Raw genomic sequence first — 25,387 nt, 5'->3', positions numbered from 1 at the left:
TTAGAAGGCTGTGTAAAGACAGTCAGCTAAGCCTTCTATTTTCTAGTAACATTGGAAAGTATTTATCTGCTTTACAGATGGTTTCCTGCGATGGTGGAAGAAAGTATAATGACAAAAGAATGTGAATCAGAGTCCTTGGTTCTGCTTTCCCTGTAAGAAATGCTGAAGAGCAACTCCACCAGTCTTTAAGGGGACCAAGCTGTCTAAAATTTAGGAATGAGGAGTAGAAGAGAAGAGTGATTGAGAAAGGATATTTGATGGCTCAGAATAAGGGTGGGGAGTCGCAAGAGATCCTGCTGCATCTTTTGAGATGAAATCCAGGAGAACTGTCACTCTTAGTGTTTCATCAGATGGGTTTAGCCTGCTAGTTACTACTTGTGAAGCCCTGAGCTAGAGTTGGTAGGTAGTTTTATTTTGGTAGTACCATAATATGAAAATTATAAATTGTAGGTAAAATAGGTATTAATTTCTTTTAAAGTCACTACTAAAAGACTAGTTTTGGTTATTTTCACTTAGACTAAATTTGAAGCACTTGAGATAAAATGTTTTAGCTATTTGTCTGAAACTTTTTGAGGGAGTATTCAGTTACATCTTTTCAGACTTTGCAGAGAAGAACAGTAAGACAAAAAGAAATTCTTTTTCTTCCTGTGATTAAAAAGCACAATAATTTTGTTGAGGAGTGATCTTCATAATGCTTCACTTCAGAGACTTAAAACTTCGGGTAGGTCTTGAGTGTCGGAGATATGCTTTTTAGTGGATTTAAAGTCTTAATGTTAGTATTTATTAACTTCTGACTTACTTTGCAACATGATTTTTGGGTAGGATACATTTTTTTTGTGCATTCATATATGTAAAGGATAATAACACTTAGACCTCATAAAAGGAAAGTACTGTATAGCTTCTATAGCTTTTAGTCAGTTTAAGAGTGCTGATTACTCCTTCTCTCTCCCTTCTTCCTCCACTTATGGTAGATCTTTACTTCTGGTAATCAGTAGAAAGACAACCATCTTCAAGGCATTGTGCTGATCTGACGTTCTCAATTTCTTATGGAATCTTATCCTCTGTGTAAAAAGAAGGAATGCCATTTATATGTTGGAATGGGCTGAAGCCTGTGTGTTTGTGCTCTGCAATATAGACAAGGAGTTAGACCTACAAGAGAGAATTTTGAGAAATTGCATCTCTTAATAAGAGGCTTCCGTAATCAAGAGTGAAAGACTGAGATTTCATAGACATTCCCTAACATTTTTTTCTAATGCTTTTTAAATTTCCATCGTTTTTGTTGAAGACCAGTGGGACACATGAGTGTACTTCCACAGAAATTGTTTTTAAGTATTATTGAAACTGCAGATGAGATTCTTAAGCTCAGAGAAGAATTCGAAGCTACTGTATGTAGACATGCCATACCTTAGAGAGCAATTTGTTGTTTATTTTCTGTTTGGAATGGAAGACATTTACTGTAAACTTCAGTTGAGTATGGTATTTAGTTTACCAGTTCAAACACTTAATCATTTTACATTTGGATTATGCTCTTCTGATGAACTTAAAGGGATACAAATTATTAAAAAAAAAAGGCCAAACACACTTAATTCCATTTTTTTTTTTTTTACAATTAGCAGTTGAGTTTGTTAAACTTTCAGTTGATAAAATCATGCTTTCTGTTTAGTCCTCAGTAGTCTGAAAGTTGATAATAGCCAGGGTTTTTTTAAGAGCATCCAGTAAGTTTGTTTGGTTTTAAGCATGTATGGTCTCCTGAAAAAAAAAAAAGCAAAACAACAAACCAAAACTTTAAACGTGAACTGTTTAGTCCCAGTAGTGGGGTATTCACAGTTTTTCTCCTGTTACATAAAGTGACCTTTCCTAAACTTGGCATTGAAGAATCCTAGACGCATAGACTCAGATTTTTAAATCTGTAGTAGCCTATGGGAGTTCAGTGCAATTCTGCATTGTCCTGTCCATAGAAATTTACCCTCACTTCATAAAAGCTAGCAAACACAGACCAGGCTTGTATTACTTCGTGAAAATGTCTTCATTATATACAGTACAGTCAGCCAAGTGGTTAGAATTGAAATAATTTGTGTTGATTTAGTGTATTTATTTTGTCTTCTTTAATTCAGATATTTAATTCTGAATGAAGTGCAGTGTAGAAGAGGCTCAAGAAGAGCCTTACTGTGGGAAACTGGCATTTATAGTTTAACGGGGGTTCAGTAGCTAAGAAATGTTTTGCTAATAGCTGAAATCATGCGCTGACCCTTATTTCACATTAAAGTGACCGGAGTTTGACACTAAGATGACAGCTGGTTAATACAACTTGAGATTTTAAAGTGCTTGAGTATATGTAAATATTATGACTGATCTCCTAAGTGTGTTGGAAGATACTTCAGAAATGTCCTTGTTCTAGCAGTTTACTGCAGTCACCATTTTTTGAGACTAATATTGCAGAAGATAAACTATCTGCTGTTTTCAGAGGACAGATAGAATAATTAAGAACATGTAATTGACTCCTGTAAAAAATGTATGCATTTTGTACTAGTGCTCAACCATAATGTAAGAACTGTGGAGTATAAAACCTGAGATTTCAGATTTGCCTAGTTTGATCACTTAAAAAATAATGCTTGACAAGTAGACTGTTTTGATATGTGTTTTTTATATATAAATATATGTATAATTCCTTAGAATATGCAGTAAATACATTAATAACCTTTTAGTTGAGCTAATTCAATCACTGGAAATATAAGGAATGAAACTATTTAGAGTCAAAAGCTGAAAGCTGGTGAGCAAGAGACATCACTGTATTTTGGAATTCTGTGAAGCTTCAAAGAAAGTGTCACCTATTAAATTTAAAGTGCTTAAAGCTTTTTAGATTGCCAATAGTTGGAACATTTTCATACTTTATTACTCCAAAACATTTAAAAAAAATGTTTCAAGCAGTCTAGCATCTTACATATATTGCATAATGGTCTATTCTGTTGAAAAGTGTGCAGAGTTGTACAGAAGTATTATATTTTGACAGAAGTAGATTAAAGAATAAATAGTAATAATCCAAAATTGGGCAAAACATAAGGCTCTTCCACCATCTAAAATTGAGTGGAGAATTACCAGAGCTGAAAGGAATGAAGCTTGCTTTGCTGGAAATTTGCATCTCATAGGTCCAGTTTCCAACCAGAGCTTCTTCTGCTGTGGGGCATTTTACAGGGTGTGATACTTATGGCATAGGTTATAATGTATTAAAACATGGTAGTTCTGCATATTGAAATGGTGCTTGTTTGGGCCAATTTTATACATCTTTTTGCCAGAGCTGATTTTCAGTGGATCCATTCCCTTAATTGTCCCAACTGAGAGCAACGTTGGTTTTCCCAGTACTCTTCTGTTTGCCTGCTACCTCTGTTGATGAAATTTATCAAAAATTTGCTGTCTTTTCCAGCATATCATATATGATCAAGTTTGCTATTGGACCCAAAATTTGGGGGTTTGCAGCTATGCTGGAAGAATCATGGACATGAAGGAAAAAATGTGAGAAATTACACGTCCATCTACAGTCAGAGGTTGATGATTTGTTTTTCCTAAGGTACTTGGGCTGCAAATGAGTAAGAGTTAAAGTAGGCTAAAGGAAGGAGTCATAAAATGAAAAGACAGAATAAGACTTCATAAAGAATTGTGCAGATTAACCAAAGAGAAGCACTTGCTAACTAATAATTGATTCCTTATATTTTTAGATTCAGTGTAAATTCAAACCTTTAAGGACAGAGTCCAAAGGAATGGTCCTATACCAGTGCTTAGTCACCTAGAAAGAAGTAGATTTAATTGACTTAGTGCCTGATGTTTTTCTGACCATGCCATATATTTGGATGTTAAGGAAAGCAGTGGAATTCCAGCGGTGTAATCCCCAGTACTGACTCATTGGTTTCAAATGCCTGGCCACCTGGAGAATTTTTAGTTATCAGACTAGGTCCTCAGACGATGTGAGGGAAAATGTTCTTGGAAATGGCAGGCTTTTGGATCAAACACTTGAATCACAATAAGTATCATAATACGCAGTTTGATTACACCAGACAAATACTGTACCTACAAGTGAATGGGGTCAGTATATAAATGCATTGAAAGCAAGGTCTCCAACCCGAAGGTATTCAGCTGGTTTTGCAATGCATCAGTTCTATGCCATTCTGAGGCATGGAATTTGGCAGTGGTGGTGAGTTGTTCTTCAACTTGAAGTGACTTGTTCAAGAGGTTTACTGGTGGCAGATGAGATGATACTTTTATCTGCCTTGAGTAACTAACGAATGGAGCTCTGATAACAAAACGTGGCCATGAAGTTTCTGGGAAAGGAGAACAACAGCTTCGGTTAAGCTGAGAATTATAGTGACTTGAGACTGCAGCCTGATAGATACTCTCTGCAAGTATGACAAATTGTTCATGTCAGGGTAGATAAAGATAAATCTTCCTGAAAGGAGGGAGGGAGAGTGTCTGCACAGATACTTAAGCAAGCAGTGCAAAGTAAGCATAAAGTTCTACATGAGGAAATGTTCTAGAAGGTATTGTCTTGTGGCAGCAGTTGATCCAAGGAGATCACAATTTACTTAGCAGAAGTAGGTCTGGCCAGAGCGACAAACCCACTGTGACCTGGTTGTACATCACCTTCTGCTGCTTCCTTTTGGTTGACTGGAGAAATGTAATGGGGATCTGAGCCATGGGTTGAGGTGAAGTGTAGTGCTCTAGTGCTGTTTACACAAAAAACAAATCACTGATTGTAAGCCACAATCAGTTTAAAATTGGCTTCATCTTCTCTGCGCGAATCCTAAGCGGGAATTGTATATAGATAAAATTAAATTGGACTTAAAAGTGCTTCCATCTTATTTATGTTCACATAAGCAAAGGATTGGATAATCATAAGATAGAACTTTATAACATTCCAACTGGGATATTGGTGTAGCTTTGCTGTGCAATTGCATTTATGTGCAGGGGTAGGTGTAGTACCTCCAGAGACAGATCTGTTACAGTAGCTTGTGGTGGAGAACTTTCAAACAGCAGCAGTAGGAAGCAGCAGTAGAAGGTAATTGTAACCTTGAGGTGTGAGCAGTGGTTGCTCTTAGGTGGATTGTTTTCTGGTCAGTGTTTAGAGAACTGCTTTGTTGTAGGGGCCAAGATCCACTGTGTGAGAGCCAGCAAGTGAAGAATTTTCTTTGAGAACTTTCAGGAAATTGAAACTGATGTTGGAGCAAAATCTGGTATTCTTAATGAGCAATTCAGCTGCCTAGCAGGAAGTGACCCATGTGACAATCCACAGATAACTTAACTAGCTTCATGAACCTATATTTTCAACATGACCTTTCCATATCCAGCCTCTTCCTCCAACAACCTAAATAAACAAACTAGGCGCTTAGTTCAATAAAATAACTGTAGTTGGTTTTGTTGTTGGATGGCAGCTCTGCCTGAATGAGTGAGATGTACAGTGCTGAAACCTCACTGGATCATTTAAAGTTGTGTAAACACTGGTGTAAGGGATTTTTTTGTAATGTATCCACTACCACATTTTTTTCAGCAGAACTTAGTGGGTAGAGAGGTGTTTATTCATGGTGCTTTTTTTATGAAGGCATTTTTTTTCCTTTACTGTAAAACATAGGCTTTTTTTTTTTTTTTGGGAAGTCGCTTCCAGTGAGCATGAATATGGCAGGACTGTAATCTATGCTGCTACTGATATGTGTTCACATTACCGAGGCACTGAATCCAAACTAGAACAGCCAGCTGAGAAGTAGGGATTATCACTGTGAGCTTAGTACCACAACAGCACAGTTATATGACTTTTAGTCTGTTTAGAGCACAAACAGAATTCACACTTGGAGAAAGCAGGAAGCCCATTTTAGCCAGAATTAATTTGACCAAATACAGCATGTGGGCAGCTTTCCACAGCACTTGTTTTTAGGAGACTGCTTAACACACTTGCTAATTAATTCCTAGACTGATTTAATGAAGTGCATACTGAAGTATGCACTTCGCTGTTTCTTCCCCCTGCAATACTCTGTGGAGCTCTGATGCTTCATGTATGTGTGCTGTCCATGCCAGAAGGAAGGGTGAGAAGCTATACTCAGCAAGAGGAGAGCAGAGCTGTTCCTTTCAGAAATACTGAGCCGGCCGAATGGGTTTAATGGTAGTAAAGCTTTACAACCTGATACTGAGAATAAATAAGAATCTAATCACAGGGCTGACTTACTGCAGATCTGGGATCATGCTAGTGCCTTAAGCTCGTATGTATCAAGGAGAGAGAATGGGATCTGCAGTACCCAGCACCTTAAGAAAGCTAAGTTAGCTACTGAAAGTGCTAGAGAGAATGGTGCAAGTTAATCTGAAACAGTTAATCTAACAAGCAAAGTCATATTAAACAAATATTAAAACAAAGCATGGTCCAGATCAGAATTGTTTCTCTGCTCTCGTTAAAAGTAAATAAAAAAACCAGCAACAAAAAAATTAAAGCGAAGTTCTTTATCAAATGTATCACCTCACTGGCATACAAAATATTTGGAAGGAGAATCTAAAAACGTAGCTTATGCTGTGCACATTTTAAAATATTTTTTTGTTAATAGTCACAGTTGCATGTTTTGCCTTTTTGACTGTTGTATAAAATGTTATTTTATTACTTTGAGATTATAGATGCTTCCCTGTATTTATTAAATGTGTATTAAAGGAAAAATTCAAGCTATGATAATGTTCTAATTCTTCCACTCGTTGTTCTAAATGTTCTTCTAATGTTTTGAAGATGGCTTTAACTATTCTTTTGTTAATTTAATTTCCATTTCTAGCACCTGGCCTCACTGGAATTGTTGGAGGGCGCCCCAGAGTGTAAGTTAACTCCTGATGATTAACTTCTTTTAATATGTGATGATAGTGTTCCTACCACTCACCATTACAAGCTTCCTCAGCTTAAAACAGCAACCACAAGAGGCAACTAAATCTTTCTTTTGCACACTATGTTTAATAACTGATAATGAGGTAATAGTGGGTGCTATAGGATATATATGCAAGTAGTAAAATTCTTTACTGAATTACTGAATATAAGTTATGTAAGTCTCTAATCAGCTCATAGCAATGTCTTCTTAATGAGCTGTAGGGAGAACTTCAAATGTGAGTTTGTGGCAAGGCAGTTGCTCAACCGTGTGTTATACATGCAGATTTCTGGACCAGTTTTCTCTTGTAGCTGTTAGTTTGGAATACAGGCACACCAAATTCACATCTGTACCAGCTCACTTCACCTAGAAATGCGAGGTCAAATATCCCAGAACATCCCAAAAAAATATTATCGTGAAACCATTACATGAGCGAGCTGAACAGAATAATGTTAAGGATATAAAAAAAAAATCCTGGTTTGACTCAGTGTTTTTCTAGATAAGACTAAGGTCTGCTGGTGATTTATATTCTCAACCTTTTCATGCTTATTCATGAGAGCATTTAAAACTTTCCTGTCATTAAGCAAGTACTGCATATGAAGGTGGGAGGAGGACCTCTAGCTATATTTCCAGTAGCCCTGTGTAACTAGCCTAGGTATTAATGTGGGGCTACTGACAGTGCAACAGACTTGAGTGTCATGAAATACATCCTTTGTCAAGAAAATATTTTTGGTATTTTGACTATCTTCCCCCAGAAAAATTTTCTTGGATTTTTTTTAACAAAGTCTTACATTCTTAATAATGGAATTTAAGGAATTTTTACACTTCTTAGGCTTTCCAAAGTTGTTTGGAAAACTATTGTTAGTTATGGTTGAACAGCTTTAATTTCCTCTTAGTTCTCATGCATTAATTTCTAGTTAAATGCATTTATGCTTGTTGTTTTGTGTTTCTAGGTCTCCAGTTTTGAAGCCATTTTTCTTCTGTTATCCCAAAAGAAATGTTCAGGTAAGCCTGTGCTTGGTTTTCTTTGAAGCAGTTTGAAAAATTCAGCTGACTGGCATTTTTCAGTAACTTTGAGTTCTAAAACTGCAAAGTATTCTGGTAACTTTGATTAAAACATATTTCCTTAGAGACTAATGTTATTCACACAGAATGTTTTGCAACAGTTGAACTTGCCAACCTTCCGTTTTAATTGCTGCAAATTTTGAAATATCTTAAACCAAAACTGAAACTTCTCTTTTCATGAACTGAACTTCCTAGAATTGTAGGTTTGAGTTATTTTTACTGTGTTTGCAGGGAGTGCTTAAGAAAACTTATACTTTTTTGAAAGGTAACAGGATCTCTTTAAAAAGTAGGCAGTTGGGTGTTCAGAAAGAGGAATATTAATCTTGTGAACCTGGACACATCTTGTGATTTTTTTGGGGGAGTCTACATTTTGTATATACTACTGGGAATAAGTATTAAAACTAGTGAATTTCCTCTGACTCATAGATGTTTTACCTTAACAGAGAGTTGGGCCTTTTCCTTCCATATACCCTGTCTATAAAAATGGAAGCAGTAATTTCTGCTCTTGCCTATATTACAAAAACCGTAAAATTACGAAAGCCTGTGCAACTACTGTGCTGAGTGTCATGGAGGAGCCTGTGAATGATGTCTCTCTGTGACCCTATTCAGTTCATAGCAATCATTTCTTTTAGTCCAGGAACTTACAGTTCAGATGACTAGGCAGCCCTGGTTGAGAAATTACAGTGCATGACATGTTCATTTAGAGCCCTACTTCTTTTCTGTTACACATATACCCCTGTCTAGATTGAAGTCTTCAAGATAAATTTAAAGAACTTGGTTTTGCTGAAACCATAAAATGTTTGGATTTATAAATGTTGATCTCTGCTCTTTTGAATGCCATCAGACACTTAATTGATCCTTTGGAGACTGCAGACAAAATCATGTACATGCTCTTCTTTTTCCAAGGCCTTTAAGTGACTTGTAACTATTGCATGCCTCTCATGCCAAGGCATCCTCATGCTCGGTATGAGTTTTCTCACTCATCCACTGTCAAGAAAGTGGCCAAAGGCCAGAATGTTGGTCTGTGTTAGACCACAGGTGTTGTGACTGGCTTCTGCTTAGGGTGGTGAAGGGAAGCTTTGAGAGCACAGGCAGCAAGTGATAAGGTTGGCAAGGGGCAACAAACACAACAGCTTAAGTATTCTAACCAGAAAGGGACTTTTCACTTTCTAACCCTCATACAGTGTTTAGCACAAACAAGCCCCATTCTTTTAAGTAGTATTCTGCATTAATGGAAAATATTTCAGTTTCACAACTTTAGAGAGGAGATGCTATTTAGTTATTACAATTATATTATTTATAAACTGTGCTTAGTGGAAAAGCATTAAAAAGAATTTCAAGTATTTGTTTTTATCATCACTTATATTTTGCTTTATACAAATGGCTTGTCTTTGTGAAGTTTAATATGAAAGTACTATCTATGGAAGTTTAGCCTGCCACTGTACTGCTCATCAAATTAAGTATAAACTTGGTAATTAGCACTGTGTTCCAGACTTGGTAAAATGCTGTTGAGGTTAAATAGTAACCCAATTTAACAAGGAAGGAAAGCAGAGTCTCATTTATTCTTTTCAGTACAGAAAACCAAAGTCCTTGCTCTGTGTAACTAATCTCATGAATGTACTGATACACCATTAGCAAAGTGCAATGTGTTGTCCTGCAGTAAAAGGGGGTGTAAGTGATTCAAGTCCTTGATTCAAAATTCTAGCCATGTAGTAACAACCATGGTCTAGTGAGAGATTACAGAGTAAGTAAAGTATGAATTAACTGATTTTTCTAAATTGGAAGTTCAGTTATAAAAAATCTGGTTGCTCTAGTTCAGCATTTGACCTAAAACCAAAAAAACTCCATAAGCAGATTTTCAGTTATATTAATATTGATACAGTGGGTTCTTTTGTTCTGTGTTTGTTAACACCTTTCTCGGTGTCAGTTAGGATTCAGTATCTCATTTGTTGTTTCCACTGCTTTTATGCAATTGTCCCAAGTTTATCATAGATCACCAATGGTTTTACAGTTCAAATAGTAGTTACTCTCCATGTGTACTTCAAAGGTAACCTAAAATTTTGCTGTAGGGAGAAAAATGGCAGCAAACCTACTGAAGGAAAGTCACTATTAGTTATTCTCTAAGGGCAATCTTAAGAAAGAGTGCTGAACAGAGTTATCTTGCCTTTGCTGATGACTGAGCACTGATAACTGCTGCAGCAAAGCTAGTTTATATTGTTTTGTTGTGGTAGTGTAACCCGGTCGTATGTCCGAATCTTTAGTACTGGGCGTCTTCCAACACAGATAAAATGGATGTCAGTTGCTTCCATCCCACTTCATTGTGTCCTGTCAGTGACAGGAAAAACTGCAGGGTACCCTGCCATGTGTACTTTCTATATCCTTTCTCTTGAGCAAAAGAATGCTTACTGTTAATAGCTGAGGTACTGGTCTGTACAGATGAGGAGCAAGAAGTATTCGCTTTGAATTGCTGAAACTCCCAGGACAGGTTTTCCCTTTATACAGTTTTTCCAGAGCCAAGACACAACTCCATAGGGAGGAAGAGAGATTTTCTTCATATTGTTTGTGTTGGTGAGCCACTTGATCCACTGTCAGTGCCTCTTCATCTCTCTGGGTCTCATGCCTGCCAATTAGTTGGCATACGATGATGCGCTCTGTACAAATTGCTGCCATGTGGGTCATGAGCTTTGGGCTCCATCTGGATCTGTGAGTAGCTGTGCATTGTTCAGGTCATAATAAATCATCTCTAGCATGGCTAATTCTCTCAAGTACTGGATACCTCTCCTCCTTGTGGTCCACTTACCTGGGTGACATAAAACATTTTCCTTGAAGGGATACGTTTCCTTCAGACTTAACATGAGTCACCTCCAGACGCTGAGGACATGGTCCCTTTCTCAAATCCAGTTGTCAATGTCCCCTTCCTTAGAAAGTGATTGTAGCTTCTTGACTTCTTTACCCTCTAGTTACAGGCTAGTAGCTCCATTATCCCAGCATCGGAGCAGCCAGGTGATAATGTGCTGACCTGGAAGACAGCTGAAGTATTTTCACATATCCCACTGCTCACTCAAGGATGGGGATCTTGTTCTGCCTCTTTCTCCTATTTTTGTGATGACCCTGCTTCGTCCTCCTTTACTAAATCAGCTGAGTTTTGTGTTGATTTCTTCTTATGTATAGGAGTGACTGGTAACCAGGAGGTGTTGGTCCTCTCACTCAGCTGTAGTGCCTGTTGCCAGGGTTGGAGTAGCTGCAGGGCTTTTTGGTTTTTTGTCAGATCCAGAGACCTCCTCCTCCCCTTGAAAGTACTAAGTAGTGTTAAACAGAGCTCGGTAGGCCTGGGCCAGCACATTGCAGTGATTTATGTCTCTCTGGCATTGCCAAGGTGACGGCATACTTTTTCCAAATATTTTACTAGTTTTTCTGGATTCTGCATTTGTTTGGGGTAAAGTTCCAAACCACTGGAGCTGCCCACACACCTAGGCACTTGCCCATACTATCCCATGCACCCTGCCACTCTTAACTATCCAGCCTCAGAGCAGATCATAGAATCAGAGAATGTTAAGGGGTTGGAATGGACCTTAAAGGTTATCTAGTCCCAACCCCCACTGCCATGAGCAGGGACACCTCCCACTAGACCAGGTTGCCTTATCCAACCTGGCTTTGAACACACTGCCAGGGTTGGGGTATCCACAGCCTCCCTGGGCAACCTGTTGCAGTGTCTCACCACTCTCATAGTGAAAATTTTTTTTCCAATATCTAACCTAAATTTCCCCTCTCTCAATTTGTATGCTTTACTCCTTGTCCTCTCACTACAGTTGCTGTGAAGAGACCCTCTCTGACTTCCCTGTAGCCTCCCTTCAGATACTGGAAGGTTGCTATGAGGCCTCCAAAATATCCTTCTCCAGGCTGAACAGCCCCAACTTTCTCAGCCTGTCTTTGTAGGGGAGATGCTCCAGTCCTCTCTTCAGCTTTGTGCCTCTCCTCAGGACTTGCTCAAACAGTTCCCTATCCTTTTTATGTTGGGGACACCAGAACTGTGCACAGTACTCCAGAGGGGGTCTCACAAGAGCAGAGTAGAAGGGAAGAATCACCTCCTTCGACCCAGGATTCAATGCTTTCTTGACTGTGAGTGCACACTACCAGCTCATGTTGAGTTTTTCATCAACCACCACCCCCAAGTCTCTCTCTGTGGGGTGGATCTCTGGGTAGTATTCTTAAATAGTTGTTTAACCTTAAAAAGACCTGGAACGCATTCAGTAGACATGAGCCAGCAGTGTGCCCAGGTGGCAGAGAAGGCCAATGGCATCCTGGCCTGTATCAGGAATAGTGTGGCCAGCAGGACCAGGATAGTGATTGTCCCTCTGTACTCAGTGCTGGTGAGGCCACACCTGGAGTACTGTGTCCAGTTCTGGGCTCCTCAATTCAGAGAGGATGCTGAGGTGTGGATCATGTACAGAGAAGGGCAGCAGAGCTGGTGAAGGGACTGGAGCACAAGGCTCATGAGGAATAGTGGAGGGAGCTGGGAGTGTTTAGCCTGAAGAAAAGGAGACTCAGGGTGACCTTATTGCTCTCCTCAATTGCCTGAAAGGAGGTTTTGGTGAGGTGGGGGTTGTTCTCTTCTCCCAGTCAAGCAGTGATAGGACAAGAGGACGTAGTCTTAAAACTGTGCCAGGGTGATTAGGCATTGGAGTGAGCTGCCCAGGGAGATGGTGGAGTCACTGTCCCTCAGTGTGTTTAAGGAAAGACTGGATGTGGCACTTAGTGCCGTAGTCCAGCTGACATGGTTGTGTTGGGCCATAGACTGGATTGGATGATCTCAGAGGTCTTTTCCAGCCTAATTGATTCCGTGGTTCTGTGAAGACATAGCAGTAGGAACATTCTAGTTTCAACATCCCAAGGATGTTAAAAATTGTCAATAGCTATTGTGATTAGCCTGAAGAAGGGGAAGATGAAAGGAAGTGCGTCCCCCCTGTGGATTGGGTCTTTGAGGAGAAAAGGTAAAAGGTATAATTATTAATAGTTTCTGATAGATGACGCCCAAGTACAGAGATGACAGCAGTGCTGAGTGCAAATACCAGATTAGTTTCACAACCAGCAATTATATCCTATCATAAGCCAATGTTACAAAGTACAACAATTTGATAACCTCAACCCGGTTTCCATGGGTGATAAACATCATAACAGGGAACACATGCTGCAAGTAAGTTGTTACATAATGGAACTTGAGGAACAAACACATCAACTTTGAGAGAAAGTAAATCATTGTGAGCAGTGAATATTAAACTAACACAGTGAATGCTTGTAACAAATGTGTTCTAACATGATCTAGTCAGATTTGCTGTTATCTGAACCCATTAAGCCCCACGTTGGGTGTGAAAAAGGACTGTCGTGGTTTAATCGCAGCTGGCAACTAAGTGCCACACAGCCACTTGCTCACCTCCCTCCCCTGACCCAGTGTGATGGGGAGAAAAAATAGAAAAAAGGTAAAAGGTTAAAACTATGAGTTAAGAACAGTTTAATAATTGAAACAAAGTAGTAGTAGTTGTTATTATTAAAAGGGAGGTAACAAAGAAGAAAGAGGGGAATAAAACCCAAGAAAGACAGGTGATGCACAGTACAGTGTCTCACCACCCACTGACTGATGCCCAGCCCATTCCCCAGCAGCAATCAGCAGCTCCCAGCCAACTCCCACCCCCCTCAGTTTATATACTGGTATGACTCTCTGTGGTATGGAATGTGCCTTTGGCCAGTTCAGGTCAGCTGTCCTGGCCATGCTCCCTCCCCAGCTTGTCCACCTTCTCACTGGTAGAGCATGGGAAACTGAAAAGTCCTTGACTTAGAGAGTAAGCACTACTGAGCAACAACTAAATAATCAGTGTGTTTATCCATGTTATTGTCATACTAAATCAAAAAAACACAGCACTGGCCAGCTACTAGGAAGAAAATGAGCTCTGTGCCAGTTTAAATGAGGACAGTAAATAGCCCAGTCAGCTAATAAAATAGCACACTTGACTATGCATTTTACTGATTTTTGAGGGGGTGGGGTGGGACGGAGAGCTCATCGTGCAAAATGAACACCATAGCATTTTTTATTTTGTATTTTATCTCACCATAAACCCAAAATTCCAGTATTGATTTATTTTTATTGGTGGCTTTCACAGAATATATTTGAAGATGAATACAGGATCCAACGAGGAGGTTGTCTTTAGTATGGACAGTGACATTAAGAAGGAAAGGGGGTTACATGATGGAACAGCTGGAAATGTTCAAGTTTTGGGATTTAACTATTGAGAGTTGTGACATGAAATTCCATGTTGTGTTGCAGTATATAGAGGGAGGTGGAAAGAGATATTTGTCTTTCTTTAAAACATACCAAACTGGATAGAGTACTTCTTTGAGTGTTTCATACCATTTTTCCCCTACACAAAGATTTCTTTTAGGTTTATAATTAATTATTATTGTATTGTGACTTTTTGAAAGGGAGCAACAGAACCTTATCTATAAAACTGTAACTGAAAATATACGACATCAGTAATTAATTAAAAATGTGCTTTATTTATTCACATTGCAATGGATTTCTAATTTGACAGTTTGAAAATCTGTTCTTTCTGCAGATTGACCTATTTTTAAATGGGCAGCATGTTGAGATATTTGAGGAGGATCTCACATTTACATCAGATGAAGTGGTTCCATTTGATCCACCGAAGATTAGCAGTGAATTGAAAGGTATGTTCATCTTTGTGACTGATTTTTTTTTATCTTTGTCCTGGAAAATCATATTAGATTTGTCTGTGAAATACATTCTACCTCTGTATGATATATTTTTACGACCATTGCAAAACGCTTTAACTATTTTTCTTAGAAGGAAGGTGGTTAGCATCATGCAGTATAAAATGTATTTGAAACTATAAGAAGTACATAAGTAAATTGTTGTTCAAAAAAACTAGGCCTTAAGACACACTTGAAGATGTTGCAAAGATTGCTTGAAATTGAAACATGGTTTCAAAGTATATTATAATCTTACTTTTTGTGAATCCTGGAAATAGTTGGGTTTACCCTACATCAGACTAGTGATGTTCAGAATAGAGGATGGACATACAGAATGACTTAGAGACTTACAGCACTTAGATTATTAAAATTTAGAAGATTAATATTTGCTCCTGTTCCATATGGCAGCCTTCACAAAATTAACAAGAATGAGATCAACCTAGAACTGGTGACTTTTAAAGAAATCACACTAGTTAATGATCCAGCATGATAATTCCTGTGTTCCTGCTAGACTTGTCTAACCAGATTCTCTGAGAAAGAAGAACCTTGAGAAGGGCAAGCCATTGAGCTGAATGGAACAGGTCAGGATGTCCACAATGAAAAGGAAGTGTTAAATCAGAGTTGCTCATACAACTGATTATTGAAGGTGCTGGACACTTCAGATTTTTTGTTCTTTTTAATGGCAGAATGATATATAATATTTCTTAATGTATAGAATGCTTTGTAATTCCCTTTTGGTCTTCATTACCTTATTTCTGCATACCATAGAACTGAGAGAATTAATTTAAAGCTGTGGATAGGTATTTGCAGATCTAAATCTATAAAGATTACTTGTTTGAAAAATTTCTAAAAATAATACTGATCTTGAAAGAGTAATTCAGGTATTTAAGTCTGTATACTTGAAAAATTAATGCTGTAAAGGCACCTGTGTGTTAAGGTTTATTCTGGATTTCAGATATACGTGAGTAGTATTTCTCAAAACTGGTAATAGAATAGTATAAAAACTAATTATGAGTTAGTAGAGAAGGTTCTGTATCACATAGAGAAATTTTGAAATACACATAGGACTACGTGTTTGTTACCATTTGAAAGCCACTGATGGTGGATGCCTGATTGCCATGCATGTGTTCATTTCCCCCATCTGTTCAAACATCTCTTCAATACAAAGATTTATGTGTCAGTCAGAAACAAGTTAAACTCTTCAAGTATGTTTTCAGCTCTTATGTCTGTTGAAAATCTGATGTCACACCAGAATCTCTCTGATGCCTGGGAGTTTTCAGGAGGGCAGTGGTGTATTTACACCATCAAACTGGGCAAGTTAAGAAATAGGAAGTCATTGTTCTGTTGTCTGGTTTCTTTTTTCAAGGTGACCACAATGCTAAATATCAGAGAAGCAAAAAGCTGTTGGACTCCCTATTGCCTTTTTGTCATTTGAGAAAACTTTGAGGTGCCTGACAGCAGAATTTTAAGTACTGAATTCTTCAGGCTTTTATCAGGCAAAACCCCATTTTTGAGAGACAGCAGAGCTCCTCTGGTTGTTTCCCCTGAGAAGGATCTCTAAACTTTTGCCCTTTGTTGTAAATATAAATGTTTTCTGTCTGTGACTAAATACTTACCTACTTCTGTGGCTTAATGCAGGACAGCATGGATGAGAAAGACAAATGGGTTAGACTGTAAAAGGAATAGCTTCTGGTAAAGCATTTTTTGTCAGTATTTATAAAGAATGGAAGTATTTTTCTCAGTTTCATGGTTATCTCAAGTGTGTGGGACTGTTAGTTGTCTTTGAATAGATAAGAGAAATATGTGAAAATGGATTTCAAATAGGCTGCTAGATGTGATTCTGGGAGGGGGGGAGGAATTTGAATTTACCATTTTCCCTAGCTTTCATATATGTTTATTAAATGAAAACAATTTCCTGATAAATGGATCACGAAAAATAAATCAATGAGGATAATAATAAATGAGAACATTCAAGACCAGAACATGGTCTTGAACTGGTTTTGTTTAATGGGAGATTGTCAAAGACTGACTGTAAAATGTCTGATGGAGAAGAGACTTCTACAGCTTATACAGTTCAGACATTGTCAAACTTCAGCCCCTGAAGAAACACTTCATTTTTTTCTTGAATGACATTATGAAAATTCATGTGATTTCTGTAGTGAATGAAGTGTAGTAGTCTTGTCCAAAATGAGCTTTAGCTGGACTTTTTCAGATTCTCTCTTAATAGAGATGTTTAATCAAAAATAAGATTCCCCAGTTAAATAAATACACTCTTAAATACCTTCTGCCAAGTTTCATGGCACATTTCGGCTAGTAAGTGAACATGGACAAGACTGTGAGCAAGTTCAAAACAAACATGTCTTTCATTGTATGCTTTCACCATTTCAAATTTCATGCTACTGTGACTTACTTACCAATGAGGGGCCATTGTGCCAGACTAAACTATAATCACTCCTTCAGATCATCTCTGACAGTGACCCAATATATATTATAAAACCTTAGGTCTTAATTAAGGCAGTTAAATGCTGGTAGGTTGGTGTTTGGGTAGGTTGTGGGTAGATTTTCTGATCCAGGTGTGCCAGTAGAAGAGGTTGCTGTGGTGAGCCCCTAGTTCTTCGTTATTGTTTTCCTTGTTATTGCCACTCACGTGTGCCAGCAAAGCTATTCTTGTGTTGCCTGATCTGCTTCAACCAAATAAGTACCATGAACTAAGGTACACTATACAGATTCTGTGTGTGCTGGTTTAAAAGTTAACCAGCAGGGGGAATGAACTCAACTCAAAGGAGAGATTATAAGTCAGAATAACAATTTATTAAAATAATACAGTAAGTACAATAATACAAACAAACAATTGGTCTCAACCCACAAAAACCCAAATGTATAACCCAGTGCCCTGGGGCCTGAACAAAGTGGTGTTCCTTGGGCCCTGTTTGAGTCCAAAGTAAAGGGAGAGGGGAAGAACCTGCTGGTGGGAGAGCTGCTGCAGTCTGGCCAGAACTGGTGATCGCAGTCCAGTGGTGGTCTAAGTCTGGTTGAGAGCGATGAGATGCAGCCGTCCTCTGGATCCCACGAGTGGGTTGAAAAATGTTCCAAAACTCCAAGATTATATATCCTCCAGTTCAGGCAGGAATGCTTGGTGCTCCCCTCAGGGTGGGGAGTTCCACAAAGGGTGTGAGGGCAGAAACATCCTCCTATCTCACAGGCCTCTTAACACCTAGTTTATAGCCTGAGGAGTCAGGCTCTATGGGCAGAGGGTGCGAATAGTCTATTGACAACAATAGTCTAGTTTCTGGGAAATGACATGGAAGGCTATAGAATACAGTTTTGGGTTACACCCACCATGATGAACTGATCTCAGCTGTCCTAACTAGGACACTGTGTTATGTCATTCTAAGGCATTTCTGTTATCCGCTGTATCACCCACCCCAAACCCAAATGAACTTTTGGGATCTGTCCAGCTGCTACTGCCATAGACTTGCAGCCTCCCTTTCAGATAGAGTCAGTGAAAACTGCAGCCAGTAGGATTCGGACATAGTTTCTTTCTTACCAAGGTCAGCCTGGCTCATGTCTGATGAGTCAGCAACTCCCTGTGAGCAGGAAGAAGTTAAAGGTAATGATGATTTGGTTAGGGCTGTGTTTACCTCGTCACCTGATGCAGTTCATGGAGTGCATATCTACTCATGCCTTCGTATTAGGTGCGCTGTGCTCTATACACTGCCTTTGGCCAGCATTTAGAGCATAACATCTTTGGTGTTGGGTCTCTTACTCCCTAAAATTAAAAGAAGGCAAAAAAAAGGCAAAAAAAAAAAAAAGCCCAAAGTAGTTTGGTATCCTAAGCAGAAGCAATAATAGTACAGAAATGACAGACTGCTATATTTTCAAATTGCATTGTATCTGGCAGCGTGAAGTTTGTCCAACGTAATTGATTTACAGGAGCCTGACTTCAATTCCTTTAAATGTGGCAGTTTTTAACACATAAGACTGAAATTTCCTGTGACAGGCGTGTGCCCGGGGTTGAATTGCTTGGTGCCTTAAAAAGAAATAGATCATTTTGGGACATTTGTCAGTTATTTCTTGTGGCTGCCACCTGCAGCACTTGTACCAGAAGCTGTGACAGAAAGCAGGAAGGCTGTCGCTTCCCTGCTCTGCATAGTCCCCCCCTACTGGTGTTCAAGGAGCAGAGAGAAGGGGAGAGCTGCCACTTGTGTGCAGAAGGATGAAAAGCAACAGGAAGGGGATAGAGGAGAGAGCAACTGAGGGGTGAGAAGTCTACTCTGAGTCAGGAGTGTAGGTCTATCTGTTAGAGATGATGGGACTGAAAAGCCAAGGATGCTGGGAGAGCTGATATGGCTGTAGGCAAGTTGGATCAGGAGCAGAACTGGCTGAAAATTACTAGATTCTCACTGCCTAAAAACTTTGATATAGCCTGTGCTTCAAGTTTGTGTTATGCTGAGTTATGAATAACTCAGTAGCAAAATGAGTGCTTCATCTCTGGCTTTGGAGGACAGAAACTAGATGGTGACAGCCAACTGCTCTTAGTCATCAACAGTTGCAAGAGGTCTGTGCTGTGCAACTTAGCCATCAAACCTCAGGTGTATACTGTGTGAATCCCACAATATGGAATTTCTGGATTTGGACAGGAGTGGGTTTGCTTTTTGATATGTAGAGGGATAAAATAATCGAGATTGGCTTCCTATAGAGCATGCATTTTCTTATATAATGCTAAACCCAGTAATTAGAAGTCTTAGATTTCTTCTATGCAGCTGGATAAGTAACTGTTAAAACAGTGCAAATGCAAGTGAGAGTTGTCTTGTGCTGAAAAGGAATTTTAAATTGTGAGTTTTCTACAGATGCTATCAGAATAAACACACATAGAATTATCAGGACAGTAGCATCCACATGTATTTTCTACGTGCACTGGAAGCAGAGAGATCTGTGTTTTAAGGGGGATAAAAGTTGTCAGCTAAGCAAGAACTGACAAGTATCTGCTATGCCTCCTTCAAAGATACTGCATTGCTAAGATCAAGATGAATATTCACATTCAAGGGTGGTGGAAGAAGGGATGCCTGGTACAGCACTTGGCTTTAAAAAAAGGAAAGGGATTTGGGAGATGGAGCAGGAGGGAACAACTTTGTAATTTTGGGACCCAGTCTCACCTCTCTTTTTCTCTAGGTGCTCCTGTGGGAAGAAAAATTGGAAATGTTTTCAGAGTTATTATAAGCAATGCAGAAAGCATATATTTAAAATGACAGTTACATCTTCAAATTATGCTATTATTTGCAGCATCATTAAAATGTATTCATTTTATATTGTATAGATCTACCAAGTGGTCCACATACTTATCGCTTAGAAGATCTTGCCTATACGAGAAGTGGAGACAAAGGCAATTCTGCAAACATAGGTATTTTTAGTTTTCTTGTTTTCTGAAGTGATGTAAGATTTTCAAATAAGAGTTACATATCAAGTGCTATTCTTAATTTCTTGAAATCTCTCATATCACTTGATTTTTTTTTTTTTAATTGTGCTGAAACAAAAAAAAGAATACATCTAGAACAAGGATTTTGCTAAAGAAATATCATTAGTTTCCTGATTAGCAGATGTTGTAATCTGAGGCACTAAATAAAAATCCTAGCATGTCATACTAGAAAGAAGGATTTTTGTTTAGGGTTTGAAAGTCGAACTCTCAAAAGTTAAGAAATGCCTTTCTGAGGTTCTTCTTACAGTTGCTACTCCTTCATGTATATATGTTATGTATTATAATTTCTTGGTTGTCTGATCATGTGTAGTATTTTCATACATGAATTTTGTAACATGTATATGGCTAAAACATTGACAGTGTTAGGAAATACCAAAATTTGTTCTTGTGTGTAGGAGAACGTTTTTATTATATTGCTAATCCAAATGCTGTATTTCAGTGTGCAGTCTCTTTACATTGATTGTGCTGCTTCTTTGCATTGTTTAATAATTCCTTCTGTTCCTTACTTCTGCATGCAACAATTGGCTCTCTTACTTGTTGGAAGATGAGAGCGTGTGGTGTTCAAAGCTCAGTATGAATTAAAGGTGCGTTTGGGATTTGATTTGCTATTAGCTGTCATGCTAAAACTGATAAATTTTGTTCATTTGTATTTAGGAATATAGTTTTCTTGTCCTTGTTTGTGCAACTCTTTTTTTGGGTTGAAGAATGAAAAAATATTGATTTTTTTTTTTGGTCTTTTTTCTAATTTTCCTTTCCCTATGGTTGTCCACTGTTGCAGTGTAGCATTGCCAGATCATGAATGATGCATACATAATAGACTTCTTCAGCTATAAAGACACTACTGCTTTATTAAGGAACAGCAATAACAACAACAAACTTCACCTCTAAGATAAATTAGTCTTCGAAGTCCACAGATAAAAAGGTCCCTATGACACAAATCTGCCTTCCTGATCCTGCTCTGGAACTTCAGCTTCAGCATGAAATTAACTGAAGCTTATGAAAGCGTATTTACAGCAATACAAATGTAACTGTGATTTCTCACACTTATGTCAGAATCTCATTTAAGAGGTGGGGCAAGGACCAAACCTTCAGTCACTGATCATGCCTTGTTATGGTTAATTGTGATTACTTATCGAAGTCTTGTAAACCACTTAGGGGAAGAGAACTGCCTGTGGGTTGTTTGTTGAGATGTTGTTGTTCCTTAGGTGTCTGTCAGTGGCAGGGAATGTTTGCAGCCAGAAAAGGTCCAATAATCACTTTGTGGTCACTTAGCATTCTCTCGTCATGCTCCACCCTACATCTCTACTGACAGAGGGAGAGCTGTCATACTATCGTGTTTTTTATTCAGGAGCTCATTAAAGAGGATCCATATGTACAGTTTCAGTAAAACAGAGGATCTCAAATCAGTTTTGAAAGGATAAATACAAATTGGTTTTAACAGCTCCTATTTCAACTAATGCCAGTTAATACTTAACAGGTGTGATAGCACGGCATCCCCTCTACTATCCATACCTAAAGAAAACTTTAACAGCTCAAGCCCTGGAGAATTACTTTCAACACCTTTTAGAGCGTGAAAAACCAGAACAACAACTGGTAACAAGGTGAGTAGCTTGCTGCTCAGTCTACAGTTGTATGGTAGATACATGATGGTATCAGAAATTATCTTAAAGTATGTTAACATAGATATTGCAAAGCTGTGTGTATTGTCTTTGGTATATTTTTATGTATCTTCTTTTGCCTTTTTAAATAACAACTTAAGTGTAATCACTATGAAAGAACTTGAACTTGGGCCTCTGCTGAAGCTGGACAAAGGCCGTGAATCCGTTTAGTGAAGGCATTTAAATTCCCAGCATTAGCATAGTAGTGTTGGGGCTGTTTTTGTTTTGTTCCAGTACAGAATGTCTTTACCAACAAGAAATAATGTCCTTCTAATGTCCTTTGAGAAATTTCTCCCTCCATTGGTTTTGAACCATTTGGAAACTGCAGGAGCCTTAGTAACTGAAGCTTCCAAATCCTTTGAGTCACTGCTGAACTGAGAGTTCGAAATCTGTAGAACACCACCTGAAAGACTTTCACACAGCCACTGTACTCTGGAGCCCAAACTTACGTGATCATCTGTCAGAAACATGCCTCATACTATCCCTGTTTCTGCAAAACATTTTTAACATTTATGAAGCTCACTCACTTTCCTTCAAATACCCTAATATGACTCACTGTTGTGCCACATACACAAAGCCAGAATTTAAAGAAAAAACATAGCTGATTTCCCTTCTTATACTCTGAAAGAGAGTACATCCCAAACAGGACACTTTTACCTGACACTCATCTAGAAAAGAATATCCTCTTCCAGCAGACAGCGTACGTAATAGTTTTGTTTTCATGCTATGGCTGATGCTCAGGGTCCTTCCTGGGGACTAGCAAATGAGACGTATGCTCTTCTTGTAGCATGAGGTATTAGGATTTGTTCCCCTAAGGATGACCATAAAACAGTCAACAGATTTTAAAGCTTTTTCTTGCTTTTCAAACACATAAAAGCTTAAACTGTTCACTCTTCTAAAATGTATTTTGATACAAAGTCAGTTATTTGCAAATATGAAGATTCTACCAAAATCATTACACATTTCCATGGATAGTAGACAAATTGTTAGGTGTCTTTTCACTTGTTCAAAGAGCTTTAATCAGAATGGTGCAGCTCCAAAGCTCAGAGAGCTTGGAGTTATTTTCACCCCTGGTCTTTTGTAAGTGCTGATTTTTGTCTTCATAAGCAGCTTGGTGCAGATCTCACCCACTGTTTTGTAAGTGCTAACAAATCTATGTATCTAATAAATTGTGCTGCTAAGAAATGTAATTGAATTTCCTCTGAAACAGAGCAGAGAAGGGAAGAAATCAAAAAAGTCACGCTTCCTAATGATACTTCTAGCAATTGATTCATTGCTGTTCTTTAATACTGTTTATGTTCATAAATAAAAGTTGAATTTTGCTGTGTCTGGATGAAGCCAAATTATTTTGATTAATTAGATTATCTGTTCCTGAGTTTGGCTTCCTTTAATTATGGGATAATGGAGCTCTGTAAGTGAATTGGAAAGCTACTGGGGAAAAAGAATAAAACCTTTTGTGGAAATATTTAGGATTATAAGGATTATGCTCATGTGCTTCAGATTGTGTAGTTTCTTTTCAAATTGTTTACTTTTTAGTTTTAACTATGATAAAAAAGCTGTCTTACTGTTTAATTTTCCTTCATTTTCTTTATTAAATGGTGAGTTGTTAAAAATATGTTCTAGTTTTGTTACTTAAAACACACCAATCATGGCTCTACCTCACTACAGAACGGAGTCTGTTAACCAGTTGCCTTTCATGCTTTTTCAGTAAAGGCATTAAATAGGTATACTAAACAGAGAAAAGGTGGGATTGTTGTGATAGAAAACACTGAAAACTCAAACTTCCTGAATTTCCAAGTAAAATAATAACAAAAGATGGTCTCTCAACTCCCCCATGCCCTGAAATGCCAAACTTAAGTGATTGTTTTCCATAATAAAGTGCTAGAGTACATTCTTAACAGATCTGATTATCTTAAGATAGGGAATAAGAAACTTTTTTGTAGTGGTATTAGGTCAGCCATTTAAGAAGGATAGTAAAACTATTCTGTGAGATTTTTGTTGGTTTTGTCTTCTGAAATATTGTATATGGAATGTTTTGAGAACATTCCAATGCTCAGAAATAAAAAAAATGACAACTAATTTTTTCCTGTGGGGTATTTTTCACCAAGAGCAGAAATGTGCTTCTAGATTGCTTTTTTTTTTTTTTTTTTGGTACATATCTCTATTAGAGGGGAAAAATAAATATTTTTCTACATGCAAACATCTCTGTGAGCCTATGGACTTGTTTCCTGCTTTCCTCTCATGAAAAGAATCCTATCTTTTCTTGGATTTAAATGCAGTAAATAATTTTCTATCATTATTATTTCTATGCATTTTAATAGGAAATTCAGAGGGAAACCTGATTTCTTTCAATATATATGGACAGCACTTTAAAGGAAGTAGTTAAGCAGGCACCCCATTGTGTATAAGCATAGGAGTTCAGCTAGAACAGTGAATTTTCCTTGTTTTACTGGTTTCTGTCACAGACTTATGATTCTTTGAAGGGTTTATTTGTTTTCTGGTTTTTTTTTAAAAGCAACTCTTAAAACTTCTGATTGAACTGTACAATTAGATAATATTTTTTTCCTTTAGATCTCAGTTAATTAAACTTAAATTGTTTAATTATGCTGAGTGCCTGCCAACATTTTGGTTAATGTATTGTTGCCACTTAAGACTATTACAGTGATTATAGTGTTTTTTTTTTTTCTTTTATTGTGGGAGTTTATTTTCTGTGTGGAAATATTTTGAATGCTCAGATGCTTCAAAGAGGCCTTAAAATATTGAAGATGCTGACCTTTGTATATTATTTTGTAGTCCTAGTATTAGCTAGAGTATATCAGTGTAAGTATTTCCTCAAAGTACTTAAAATTAATATGTCATTTTAAAATGTTACAAGTTAAGATCTGTTGCTTGTATTACATAATTCCTCTGCCAGAATTACTGCAGAAAGTAAAATGAAATTTTTCCACTCATTTTGTCATTTGCTTCTACTTTTGTATGCTCTTCAGTTTCTCTCCTGGTTTGTTTTTCCTGATTGATTTTCATGAAACTTCTTTTGAGAAAAGATGTATTAGCTTCTGAAATATATATTCCATCAGTCTAGTTCTTGTGGAGAGATCTGCCAGTAGTGAAATTGTGTGCTGCCTGGAAATCTTTGCCAGTTTTTCAGAGTGAAATTTGCAGTGTAGTGCCTAGCTCTCATGGTATGTGGTATGTGGTAATTTGCATTGAGCTTGTTAGTTGAAAATTTTATGGGGTCCTCTGGTTGTGCTGTGTAGCTGATTATGCTATTTAGTAAATAATGTAGATGACTTATTGTAGAAGTTGCTTTTGTCGTCATATTCTTGTTGTCTAGTAGAGCACCAGTGGATTATTCTACCTTCCTGCCTTCCCAATGGATTTGCATTTAAGCATGATAATGTTGCCTGCCAACTGGTTTTTAAGGAAGGGCAGCAGAGTGTTGACACCAATTTTTTTCATAATGACAACTAATACTAAACTCTACTAAATACAACTATACGTTGTTGTATAATACAACTATACTAATACAACTCTACTGAAGTAGAGTGTGG

The 25,387-nt window shown here is 37.9% G+C and overlaps 1 protein-coding gene across 3 annotated transcripts in view; it reads left to right on the top strand.

Annotated features, from left to right (window-relative positions):
- Positions 1-25,387, top strand: part of LOC103766139 — a 64,614-nt gene that overhangs the window by 34,735 nt on the left and 4,492 nt on the right. For 2 of the 3 annotated variants that reach the window (XM_018071496.2, XM_029961830.1), the window contains exons 13-17: positions 6,792-6,831; positions 7,829-7,880; positions 14,549-14,660; positions 20,020-20,103; positions 21,656-21,779. In XM_018071496.2, the coding sequence (XP_017926985.1) occupies positions 6,792-6,831; positions 7,829-7,880; positions 14,549-14,660; positions 20,020-20,103; positions 21,656-21,779 (412 nt within the window). Of the gene's footprint in view, positions 1-6,791; positions 6,832-7,828; positions 7,881-14,548; positions 14,661-20,019; positions 20,104-20,722; positions 20,763-21,655; positions 21,780-25,387 lie in introns of those variants that run through there. The other variant, XM_029961833.1, reaches the window with a different exon arrangement.

The sequence above is a fragment of the Manacus vitellinus genome, unplaced genomic scaffold (assembly GCF_001715985.3).
Source record: "Manacus vitellinus isolate BGI_N305 unplaced genomic scaffold, ASM171598v3 scaffold_0_pilon, whole genome shotgun sequence".
Classification (NCBI taxonomy): domain Eukaryota; kingdom Metazoa; phylum Chordata; class Aves; order Passeriformes; family Pipridae; genus Manacus; species Manacus vitellinus.
The sequence above is the reverse complement of the archived record's forward strand: the minus strand, read 5'-3'. Positions and strand labels throughout refer to the sequence as shown.